At 50.9% G+C, this 12,337-nt stretch overlaps 1 protein-coding gene across 2 annotated transcripts in view; it reads right to left on the bottom strand.

Annotated features, from left to right (window-relative positions):
• Positions 1-320: 320 nt before the first annotated feature.
• Positions 321-12,337, bottom strand: part of SIN3A (SIN3 transcription regulator family member A) — a 30,055-nt gene continuing 18,038 nt past the window's right edge. For both annotated transcript variants that reach the window (XM_067003969.1, XM_067003970.1), the window contains exons 12-21: positions 10,848-10,964; positions 9,901-10,139; positions 8,689-8,872; positions 7,681-8,254; positions 7,093-7,262; positions 5,517-5,690; positions 4,487-4,579; positions 4,061-4,155; positions 3,324-3,531; positions 321-1,301 (exon numbers count right to left, since the gene is read on the bottom strand). In XM_067003969.1, coding sequence (XP_066860070.1) covers positions 1,071-1,301; positions 3,324-3,531; positions 4,061-4,155; positions 4,487-4,579; positions 5,517-5,690; positions 7,093-7,262; positions 7,681-8,254; positions 8,689-8,872; positions 9,901-10,139; positions 10,848-10,964 — 2,085 coding nt within the window. In that variant the 3' untranslated portion in view covers positions 321-1,070. The remainder of the gene's footprint in view (positions 1,302-3,323; positions 3,532-4,060; positions 4,156-4,486; positions 4,580-5,516; positions 5,691-7,092; positions 7,263-7,680; positions 8,255-8,688; positions 8,873-9,900; positions 10,140-10,847; positions 10,965-12,337) is intronic.

A 12,337-nucleotide genomic window follows, 5' to 3' on the forward strand; every position in this document is an offset into this window, starting at 1 on the left:
TCTTCCCCACCCCAACAAGCGCACGCTGCACGGTGCCTTTCAGACCAGGGACAGGGCTGTGGGTGAGCGAGCGTCTTCCTCCAGTAAGAACAAAGACATTGTTTTTATTTACAAAAAAAGGAGAAAAAAGTTTCCACACAAAAGCACTACAATGATAACTCCCTTTGGTAAAAAGTGTAATAAATGTCTTCGTAGGTCTGTCTGTCGGTACTAATTCTCAAGCCACCTGGTACTATGGTACACAAGAAGCTAGTACAGTTATGCTAGCACATCAAGCATACTTCCTTTAATAAAAAAAAAAAAAGAAAAAAAAACAAAAATTGACAATTTGTACATTTATTTACAAAAAAGGAGGGGAACATGTTAAAATTGTGTTGTTCTCTGTTGTGTGTGTGTACGTACATGTGTGTGAAAAGCTGGTGCATGGCACTAGGAGAGACTAGTAAACAAGCAGGTACAAAAAACAGTTCCACTGGCACTAGAAAGGACAGACCGATCTGCACTGGTTGAGTCCAGCATGGGAGGGAGGAGAGCCAAGTGAGAGGGACCGAGGGGCTGCTCCGTGAGGCCGGAGTGCCCGGGACCCCACGCGGGAGCCCAGCCTGCTTGCCGCAGCGTGGCAGAGGAGAATCCAGTCCGCGACAGGCACCTCTGGGCTTCGGGACACATCCAGGCAAGGAAATCTGAAGACCACCGAGGCATCGGGGTGGTGGAGAGCCTCCTCCAGTTCTCTTCCCTCGCCGCTCAGGCCGCCGGGGAGTTAAGCCCCAACACTGCTGGTGCGTACGAGCTCGTTGTGTCTCTCTGGGACCGCTCAGCTCAGAGGAGGGTCCGTCCCTCCGGGGCGCATGCTGAAGTCAAGGGGCCGGCGGCCAGGGGTCCCAGCAGGCGCTGGTGGAGAGCCACGTTCCTACAGAGAAATCCCGCTGGTGACAGCTTGTACCAGCCACGCACTAGTCAAGTGGCCATGTTACGGAGATACACAGTGAGGGGAGAAAGGCATCTTCCTCGTTTCCTTGATGCGCACGCACACACACACATCTCCCGGGAGCTTCCCTGGCCCAGGGCGTTTACGGTGTCTTGAATATCGTGCCGTATTTGACACGGTACTTGTTAATGCTCACAAAGTGCAGGGTCTCTGTGTCACAGGAGGTGGTGCAGGGCACCAAGCCCTCCAACCCTTCGCCCATGAGCCACTTGCTCGTCTCGGCTGCCATCTCGCGGGTGACGTGCTCCTTGGTCCATTTGTCCACCCAGGCCTGGAACCGCTGGTGCAGCCGCTTGCTCACTCGTTCGTGGGACTGCAGAAACAGAAGAGGTGTTACGAGGAGGTGGCTCCAGCCCTCGAGCTGCAGCGCGACACAGCTCTCGGCAGAGGAACCAGGCTGCGCGTCAACACAACCGCGGGGCGCAGCGCCCGAGGCAGTGGGGAACGCAGGCGCTGACCCTTGCCAATGGCAGGGGAAGAGGAAGATGCTGCCCCCGTCGCCCCCCCTAGCAGCGAGCACACAAGCAGAGGCTGGGATAAGCAGAGCCCTGCACGCACGGGGCCAGCTCAACAGGCATCGTACGTGCTGGCAACACGATTGCTACGGAAAATGAAGAACAGTTGAGAAGCGCTGGCTTAACAAAAGCAGCACGATAGGAAGAAGTGCGCGTGTTGTTGAGTCAGAGCATCTGTTTAGGGAATGTCAAATCCAGGACAGATGGTTTAAAACCATGGCTTAAAAACCGTGACTACAATCGTTATTTAAACCAGTAAATATAATTCAACCCTCAAGATTAAAACTAATGTTATTTATTATTTTCCTTCTCCTCCCAAAGGACTGCCCCTCTCTGAGCGTTAACCATTACCAACAAGTTTGCAGCTAACATGCAGCTTCTACGGCTCCTGCAGCAGTCTTCTGGGAGGCTTTGCTTCATGTCATATTCTTAAAAGTTCATTAATCTGACTCACGTTGGGATTCTCTGTGATGGCACATCGCATCTTGTTTGAGAGAACTTTTCAAACTTTGGGCAAATTGAATTGGATAGATAAAAATCCTCAATAGTGGTATTTCAAAGACTCACTACTGAAACAGAACTCTCATCTGATGTGGATCCAAGTTTACCAAAATTACAACTAATTAAATAAAACCATTACTTGTATTACATCAGCAAGAAGTGGGTGAGAGTAGCTGTTTTTTAAGTCTAAAGAAATGACAAACTGAGCTGTGGAGGGACGATTTACCGGGCAGGAAGCAGTGCACACCTCTCCCACTCCCTCATCTCCTAGTGAATTTTCTCAGTGGTCAGTAGTTTGCTCAGAAAAACAAATCAGTAAACTGAAAACAAACCTCCGCGGCTACAGAAGAGACTACTGCTGACAGAGCCTCTCAGGTACCTCTGCTTCTGGCTGCTTAAGCCAGCAACTTTTGCCGGGATCTGGCATTTTTCGCTTTCTTTGACATTCTAAGCAATGGGATTCTGCTTAACATTTTGTTTTCCATAGTCTTTAAACTCCAAGACTAAATAGCCATACTGGAACTGGAGCTTGCTGCGAAAGCTCCCCATTTTTCTCCTTTGGGCAGGAATATTCCCACGGGACGAGAAAAGTGTCAGGGAATTCTGAGCACCAAATCACTTTTCTCCACCCAAATCCTTCCTTGGGACCAGGACTTCGAAGTCCTGGAAGGGCACCCCTGGGGATTTCCTGCAGCCGGGACCTCCCTGCGCCCATCCTCGCCACAAAAGCAGCGTCGTGGAGCTGCTGCCGCGTGTTTGCGGGGCTCTGCCGTGCGGAGCGACCTGAGGACTCCCGCTCCCAGTGACTGTGGGGACAGGAAACGCCGAGGGATGGTGCCCAGGGGGATACACTGGGGCAGAAAGCGTTTGATGCTCTGCACCCTGATCGATTCCTCTCTGGGGAAGCCCTGGAAGAGCATGCGCTCTCGGAAGTCACCACGATAGCACGCAGAGGACGGGTCTTCCCTAAAGCAGGGGGACCGCTGCCCAGGGGAAACACCTCCTGGAAGAAATTTGAGAGCTAACAGTCGAAACCACTGCCCTACCGTAACAAAACTCTCTGGAGAAAAGGGAGGAGAGGTGGGAGGATGGTGAGAGCAAAAGGCAGAAGAAAAGATTACATCTTAGGAACGTTCAGAAGATCTTTAGTGTCTCGGGAGGACGTAATAGCACACCGTCCTCCCGGCAGCACAAGGATCGCTGAATGTTTCCGACTGGGACCCCGAGGACATTTCATCTGACTCTCCCCACCTGACTTTGGGAGCAAGGGGTACCGGGAAACACCAGCTGCCCGCCACAGTTCTTCCGCTCCCTCCTACCTGCTGAGCTCGCAGCAGAGCGGTCCTCCTGTACATGTAATCCTCCGATTTGATCACGTACACCATCTTATAGGAGTTCAGTTTGAATTTACACTCCAGCTTGTCCAAGCTCTCCACGTTCTCCATGGACTTCTTACTGTTTCCCTCCTTCCCTTCCTTCTCCTGCTGCTCCCGACCACGCTGACACTTACGGATCCGCCTCAGATTCCTGCAAACCAGAGAACCCCTCTTGGAATTAGTGCTCACCCTCCAGTACTGCTAAGGCCGGAGGGAGCTGGTGGATCTGTGCTGGCCCCTCAAGAACCTCAGCTCGGATTAAGTTCCTTCAGGCTCAGACCCCTACGACAGGTCACTGGGTTCCTCTCTTGCTGAAACCACGGCTACGGCGCACTCAGCTCCCTGCTCACAAAAAGCCCTGACGTGGCACCCACTGGTTTTAGCTGGAGGGTTCCCGTGAGCCGAGGCAGAACTGCCAACAAGCAGGCTGGCGAGTCCCCAGCCCTCTCTGCCACCCCTGGCCCGTGCTATCTCTCAGTCACTGGAGAGCAGGAGCCTGGGGTGGACCCACAGGCTTTTAGGATGAGCAGCAGCACGGTGCCTCTGCGCCACGCTGCCAGGGTCATGGCTGCTGTAGGGGCATTAAAACAGAGGCGAGACCGAACGGCCGGCACCGCGAGAGCACAACGCTCTGCTTCTCATGGCCAGCCACGCAGCAGGCAGGGCTCCCGGCCACTCACCTCGGCAGGAAGACGGGTTTCTGGGCCAGGTGCTCCCGGAGCTCGGGGGAGGTAGAATCGGAGTTGACGTACCGCTCCACGTAGTCCGACCAGCGCTGGAAGCGAGCACACAACAACGTCAGCCACGGCTTGCCCACCAGACAACGCGGGGTGGGGTTAAGGAGGGTAAGCTGGAAGCTACACGGACAAACATCTTGGAAGGTTCCTTGTATGTCAATCCCCCAAAGGCAGGAACAACACTTCTCTCTATGGTTTTAAGGCTCCTCGAATACAAAACAAACCAAGAGGGATTTGCCTGCTCATACCAGTGAAAGCTTTACAGTGTTTCGTTGACATCTCCTGCTAGCAGACCACAAGTCAGCTGGACTCCCTTGTCCGGCACACCTCTGACTGCCACAATCAGCTCTCTGGACGAGCTGCTCTTACCTCTGCTTCTACTGGGTCATCCGAGTTCTCCTCTTCTGTGTCCAGCAGCTCAATGGTTAACTGAACTTGGCCTCTGCTCTGAATGAACATCAGCTACAAAGCAAAAGGCAGAAGGGATTCAGTAGGAGGTTTCAAACAGGAAAAATATTCCTCCACTTCTCACTGGGGCAAAGGAAGAATTAAGCAAGTTTGCATATCGTAAGGCAAAAAGTTGCGCTTCCTGCATTGCCGACAGCAAAGGGAAAACACTGGCAAATTGCACAGCCTTTGAGGAACATAACTAAAGCTTTGTGAAAAATCTTTTGGGGTTGATTTTGGAGTGGTATAGGTCCTTCTTGAGCCCCCAGCTTAATTCTGAGGGCAAGGGAAGAGAGATTATACACACGGGCTTTTCTCCCAAGTACTTTACTAGCTCAAAAAGGGCCTGACCACTTCCTGCATTTTGGGCGAAGGCAGGATGGATTTGATTAGCACCATGCACCAGCTTTATTCAGCAACGCACAGAGTCAGCAATGATTTAATGCCCAGTCAGTCTTAGCAGATCTTTCTGCAGTCTGCAAAGGTTGAGACAAGACAAATGGGAAGGTCTGAGATAACAAATTAAAATTGGTGACAGCAAATCAGCCAGCATGATACAATCTAAAAATGCTCTGAAGCACACGGAGTACTCACTGCTGGCCCCAGAAACGTGTTCCTTCTCAAAGGCCCATTTCTGAGGGGCCCTCGCCAAAGCATTAACACCCCTGTGTGCCATTCCGCTCTGCCTGCCTGGCCTGATGCAGGTTCTGCCACAGACCAGCAGTAAGATCAGCTGTAAGCACGCTGGAAATGTCACCAAAGAGCTGCTTCTGGGCACCAAAAGCTTGGGAACACGCCACCAAAACGTTCATTTCAAGTTTCAGAGCTACAGAAAGCCTAGGAGACTTCAGCGCTTAGACAATGCTCTGTTTTCAAAGGACCAGCACCTTCTTACAGAGCATCCCCTTCGCTGCTTGCTGCTTCTACGCCGAGGTTCGCAGCCCAGCCTTACCTTGAAGCAGTTCTCCTCCGACATGAGCTGCTCAGCTTTGCGCTGGTAGGTGGCCTCCAGAAGGGTACGAGAGGACTGCGAGGCGAGAAGGCCTCCCGTGGCTCCGTTGCTGTTCTCCGACAGGTAGAGGTCCGTGACCTGCACGCAGATCTCGTCGCTCACTATGTGCTGGAGCTGCGAAAAGGAAGAACACGGGGAAGGTGTTTGTGAGCGAAAAAAGCCAAAAAAGAAGAAATAGCCTTTGTGGTTGGCGCCTCCTTTTGCAAAAGGTATTTCTCTTCGCCTAAGGCACTCGGGAGAACTTGCTGTAACACGCAGAACCTGCGTGACCTATCGAAACCCTGAGCACAGAAGCCAGCCGGAAGAGTGAGAAAGCCTCTGAAACCCCCTGGTGTAAGTGGTGTAAGTGGCACCCAGCAGATTTTGACTTTAACGAAAAGCAGCATGCACAGCTGAGCGTACATCTTTATTTGCCTGCGTTATGGGTTTTAAAAATAAAAGCTACCGTGGATAAGGAGGTACTTGCTCACTGGAGTCTGCTGCATGCCCGTCAGCATAGAATAGAAAGAAACAAAGACATAACCATGTGTTCCTGCCCTTGAATTAAAAAAATAGGGGAAAAAAAGGCTGAAAGTGCATGAGTTTAAGGCTACATTTTAGTAACTTCTTCCAGTTGCAGATGATCTCTGTGGCAACGTAAAAACACCACCACTATCTTTAAAAAACAAACAAAAAAAACAACGCACGTGGCTGGCAAATTGAAACTGCTCAGAGGAAAAAGCTACGGGCAGGGAACACCGATCAGCAGCAGGGTGGAAAGGACTGGTGCAGCGTGGGGCTGTCCACAGCAAGGGTTTGCTTCTGCCTCTGAGGAGAGGGGTGGGAGATTTCAGATGGAATCCTTGTTTTGTACGAGTTTAAAATATGAAGTCGCTCAACTGTCTTTTCAATTCAGTGAATCTCCGGGCTGAAATAAAGAACTTCTGAAAAGCCGCTCTATTCTCCTAGAAGAGTAAAGGCCTCTCCAGCAATTCCATGTCCAGCCTCTTGCATCTGGTTTTGTTCTTTCCACTACAAAAAGGCACACCAAGAATTTTTCCCTTGGTCGCACATTCTTCCTATATGCCCAACAAAAGGACTGGAGTTTATTCACCAGACTGAGCTACTCAAACAGCCAGATAAAAGAGACAAAGCTTTTTAGAAAAGGCATGCACTGCTCCTACAACACTGAAAAAAATGAATTATTTAAATGCTATTTAATTCTTTTTCAAAGTTGAAGCACGATTAGCTCAGGAAGCGCTTTGAAGTTGAATACTGATATCCCTAAAGCTCCTGGAAAACAAAGGGAGAACTCCACATGCACACAAAAGCTAGTCTCGACGATTTAAATACACCAGGAATTACCTTTCATCACCTCTCCTTACATCAGCCTCTGAGCTGGGTTAAAAAATCTCCACAGTTCTGCTGCTTACTCGTGACCTGCTGGTTTTAGGCAAGCGACACCACACACACACACGCTTCAGGAAGCCCCCCGCCTCTTTTCCCCAGCCGCCCCCCAGCCTTCGCGGGCAGTCACCTGTCGAACGATGCTCTGAATCAGCTTGTCCATGGTGAAGGCGATGTAGGCGTGAATGGTGAACATCTCGCGCAGGGAGTCCTCGTACTGCGACGAGTCCATGTTCCCGTCCAGCAGATTGCGCACCATGTCCAGGAAGGCCGGGTAGTAATCCTCCACGTCGATGTCCACTGCGCCGAGAGAGAGCAGGAGATGAACACACGGCCCCCAGGAAGGGTCCTTCCCACGAACAGCCCTGCTTCTAGGAGCAAACGGGCCGAGGGTTTTGGTCCTCAGACCGCTCTACCCACTTCAGCTGGAGAGTTGCAGGAATTTCCCTTTACAGACAGCTTTTAATCAGAGAACTCAAGGGTGTCTAAGATACACCGGTGTAAAATGAAAGCTGGTATGAAACAGCTGCTGCATATTACTGTTCTGCTACGAATCCCACCTGCCCCACACCTTCCCTTCTCCCTCAACTCCCTGCTGCCCCGCGATAGCAGAAATGAGATGTCTTCAAGCACCACCACTGCCCGAAGACACCAAGCAAGCGCTGCCAACAGGCTACAAAGAGAAGCCAACCCCAACCTCACGCCCCAGGTCACTCACTGGGCTCCTTCAGCCGCAGCTGGATGGCAGGGCTCTCGCTCTTGTCTCGCTTTATGCCCAGCACTTCCCTCTCCCACTCCCTTTCCCGTGTCTCCTCTTCGATCTGCCGCTCGGCCTGGGTGCAGATCCTCAGCAGCCGCAAGCACAGGATCTGATGCAGCCGCATGAAAATGTACCAGTTGCTGTTCACATAGAAGAGGTTGTAGACCTCATCCATGCCCCGCAGCTTCTGGGCCGTTGTGTTGTTGAACATCAGCTTGGTTTTGGGAGGGCTGCCCCCAACACCGTTGTGCTTTTTCGCAGCTCCAGTAGCTTCGTCCACGTCCATTTCTTCCTCTTCCTCCTCTTCCACGTCAGAGAGTTCACCTCGCTGAGCAAACAGCAGGTCTGGAATGAAGTGGTACATAATCTGCTTGATTTTGTACTTGTCCTCTTTCTGGATTCCTGTCTGCCGCTTCACGTGGTGGATGATGAGCGAGGCGGCATCTTCCAGGATCTGCTTGTCTTCGTAGGCTAACGATAGGTGTGGGCCTGTGGGTACGCCGGCGTTGTCTTCCGAAGCCTGCTCTTGCCGCTACGAACGAGAAACACAGGGCACAGTTAGTCCCACGAACACCTCCCCCTGCCCACGAACCTCTCAGAAAGCTCTCCCAACACTGCTGCACCCCCTTGGAAGAGAGGCAGCGACCAGACCTGCCGCCCACTGGGAGCAGGAGGTTCTTTGCAACAGATGCCACAAGTTCGCAAACACTTCTCCTGTTTACGCACATTTTCCATCCCGTTTCTGTCCAGAAACGGTCCACCTGCTGCCAACAGCATAACAGCCCCCCCCCCCCCCCCAAAAACACAAACATCTCCACGTATCCAAACACGGAGAGCGCAGCCCCTTTCCAGGTGAGCATCCCGCTTCTCCAACCTCCCCAGCATCGAGTGCCGGGGAAAGGAACTGAAACCACACACAAAGACCATAGGAGCTTAAGGGAAGGAAACTATTGGTGACATTCTTACCTCATCATAGATGCTTTCAATCTCATTGAGGAGACTCTTTGACCTCAGGACCTTGGTATCGTTCTGCTTGAAGTTGATGCCCTGGTGGTCCAAGGATTTCAAGTAATATTTCTCGTTCTGCTCCCGCCAGACTTTATTAAACCCTCGCTGGGCTTCTCGCCACTCTTCCTCTTTCATCTTTAACCTTGAATCAAGAAAACAAGGGTTAGATAAGAGACATAAAGGTCCCACTCTGAGCACGCAGAGGAAACCTAAGCCCTAGCAAATGTGCATAAATGTAAAACTCCTTTCTGCAGGATGGTTTTCAGGAGGAGTACACTACACATGCTCTTCTGAATAAACCCCTTTGCACACCTGAGCTTCCTGGGAACAGACTCCAATACTCCACTCTGTATCTCAAGCAGAGCACCCGATGCAGCCAGCTGTCCTACACAGCCATGGCGGCTCGAGACCTGTCCCCAAGAAGAATGTCCTCGCAACAGGGTAGGCAAACTGTGACCTTGCAGGCACCAGCAGCAAGGCAGCTTCCCTCAACCGTCAGAGCCCTGAGACACAGCAGCCAGTCCCCAAGAGACGGTAAGCATCTGGGGAAGATGATCTCCTTTTAACTGGTTTTACAGTTGCTGTGTTCTCAGGGAGCACTTTGCTGTTTACACGCCAAGAGGGCAAGCAGAACACGTTACTTTATTAGACATGTACACAGCCATCTGCTTACACACTTCCTCGCACGTCCCCAAGGAGCTGCAGCATCCACTCCCTTTTCGTGACCAGGGGGTTGACAACAGAAAACCAACAGGGAATCTGAGCACAGTACAGGCACCGCAATCTGAGCCCAGGGTCACGTACAGCAGCGGGATTTGGAAAGGGATCGGATTTAGCTGTGAACAATACACATGGCACAGAGAGCTTCCTCACCTTACCCGTGGCGCTGACGCTGCTGTGCACAGGCTGAGGAGGAAACAAGGTTTAAGGGGAGACGAGAAAAGCTGAGCTGGTGACATTTGTGTTTCAGGAGCTTAATTCCCTGTTTCTGGGTGATAGTTATGACATACAGCAACCGATCAGCACATAAAATGCATTTCTCGAGTCCCATCGTTGTGCAGGTTAAACTCGTTAGGGGCAGAAATTAGCTACGTTTAGCTCTGGATCACCTATCGTGCGTTAATTACTCTGCAGTAATTACCCCCCCGAAGGGCTGTGTCAGAGCAGTACCTTTTCAGCACGATGGGAACAGCAACAGAGGGGTTCTTCCGAAGCCCATCGATGATGTCGGCTGCTTTGTCAGCATATATCCTCTGGAGAGCCTTGCGGTGGATCACCTCCGAGGTGCCGCCCAGGGTGTTGTCCAGTCGGAATTTGGCCTGCTCCTCGGCAGACAAGCGTGAGAGTTTCTTCTGGATTGCCTCAAGGACGCGGATCGTTGCCAGGTTGGTCTCCAAGACAACATCCAGCTGAAGGGAACGGTGCGTTAGGCAGAGGTGAACAGGTAAAACGCGATACTTTACAGAGAGCAACGGTGAAGGGACACGAAACAAGAAGCCAGGCGTGTTTAACGAGGTGTACTCAGGCTGTGGTTTCCACATTTGGCTGTGCTAAAATAATCCAAATGTATTTTATCTGCTACCTCGATAATACCGCATCAGAATTTAAAGGCTACCAGAACGATACTGTTAGGAAATTACATTTTCCATAAGGGAACAGAACACAATTGACAGTTCCTCTACAAAAGGACGTGACAAATGTGAGCACATCCAGGTAATTGCCAAGCTAACTCTCGTTTTGAGGCAGGATGTCAATCACTTAACATCCTGAACGGATCGCTTTTCAGATTATTACAGGGGAAAGCATCCTCTTGTGCTTTACGTAGGCAGTAAGGACAAAAAAAAAGATGCATCGATTATACACTAGCCATTGAACAATTTCATCTGGAGCAATAGGAACAGAGCTCGGCGCTAAGAGTGAGGGGCAGGGATAGCTTGGAGTGAGATGTGGGTACTCAGCTGCTGCCTCGTGCTTTAAGAGAACACGAGCTTTTATGCAGAAAATGGGTGACAAAATAAAAACAGCTTGTACCAGGCAGTATTGAGGATGTAAAAGTATCAAGATCATTCACAGAGCCCCGAGGTTTCGAAGGCAGGGATGAGGGAAAACCCCCTTACCTCAAAGCGCTCATCCTCACACCTGTAGATGTGCTCTTCGTATTGTGTCTTCTTGGAGCTCACAAACGTGGAGTCTTCAGACCAGGAAGGGAAGGAGACCCAGGTGTCGTTCAAAACCTTTGAGTAAGAGAGGGAAAGACAAACGTCACAGGCAGGCTGTGAGTGGGGTGGCACAGGACTGCAAGATATTCAGCTGCTGATGGAGATCTAAAATTGTCTCCCTTCCACAGCCCAGTGTTCACAGAGCAACCCCGAACAGCCAGGGCTGAAACGTCGCTGCCGTCTGGAAAATTCATCAGGTGGAGCTGCGAGAAAAAACTTGCAAGGGAGGAAAAAAAGTGAGGTGAAAGGAGCTTTTCCGTTACTTCGGGTGAGCCAGCTGGCTGCGGCTCAGTCGTCACACATCTGATTCATCACCGACAACACTGGGTGGTCATCACGTTAAGCATGACTGTTAGGACACGGTTTCTACCTCCAACTAAGGCTAATTAGGAATATAAATCCATACCCCAGCAACGCTTTTCCTGACAAAGATGCTGAGCACCTGCAGTTTTCACCGCCTCCGAAGCAGGAACAGAGCATTTAAAAGAAGCCTCCGAGAGGCCAAAGGCAACGAAAGGAGGATTTTGGCAGGCAACCTTCAAAGTCAAGCCCAATTTTCATAAACCTGAAGCCTGAAGAACTGAGTCATTAGATTCTCACAGAAAGAAAAGTTTGTAACTGCATCACACACAAGACACTTTTGGGAGACAAGTCAGGACTTAGATTAAAACCTCGCAATTATTTCTTGCCCGGGTTGCGTTCACCAGCCATCCTGCCACCATTTCAGCTAACCACGTATCACTGCTGAGCGCTTGATTTGGTCACCTGCGCTCGCTCGCCCACCCCAAAACACTGCCTTTGACACCAGTGAAGGACCGGGGTCAGCCAGTACCACTCCCACTTCGACCACAAGCTCATCCCAACACCTGAAAGGGCTCCGCGAGTCCATCTGATGCTGCAGCACTGCGTCGGGAGGCCAGCTTTGCCTCTCGACCACCAACGCTACCTGCAGGGAGCAGATTTCCTGCAGCAGCACCCCTTTTCTCAACACAGGTCCTCTCAGCATTTCAGGGGGAAAGAAAGAGGCACGTGAGGGATACGCAGGAGAACCTGTCTGCAGAAAGCGTGACTTTCTTTTAAGCTTGGACCAGAGACAACTCTGAAAGCAGGCGAAACGGGAATTTGGTTTGAAGGGCAGCAGTATTCTTAATTTACATACTCCTTTGTAAAAGATCCCTGAGATCACATTAAGACAATACAGAAAACTTGTTCTGACATTTCCTACGTTTGTAATCTGAATGTTCTTCTCACACGCATACTACGTAAAACATTGTACACATCTAATGCCCCTGTATTTTATTTCAGTATTTAAACCCCACAAACATTTTTTTTTCCAGCTGCTCCCCAGTGCTTCGTGCAACTCTGTCACAAGCACAGCTGAAGAAGAG

The sequence above is a fragment of the Anser cygnoides genome, chromosome 11, assembly GCF_040182565.1.
Source record: "Anser cygnoides isolate HZ-2024a breed goose chromosome 11, Taihu_goose_T2T_genome, whole genome shotgun sequence".
Taxonomy (NCBI): domain Eukaryota; kingdom Metazoa; phylum Chordata; class Aves; order Anseriformes; family Anatidae; genus Anser; species Anser cygnoides.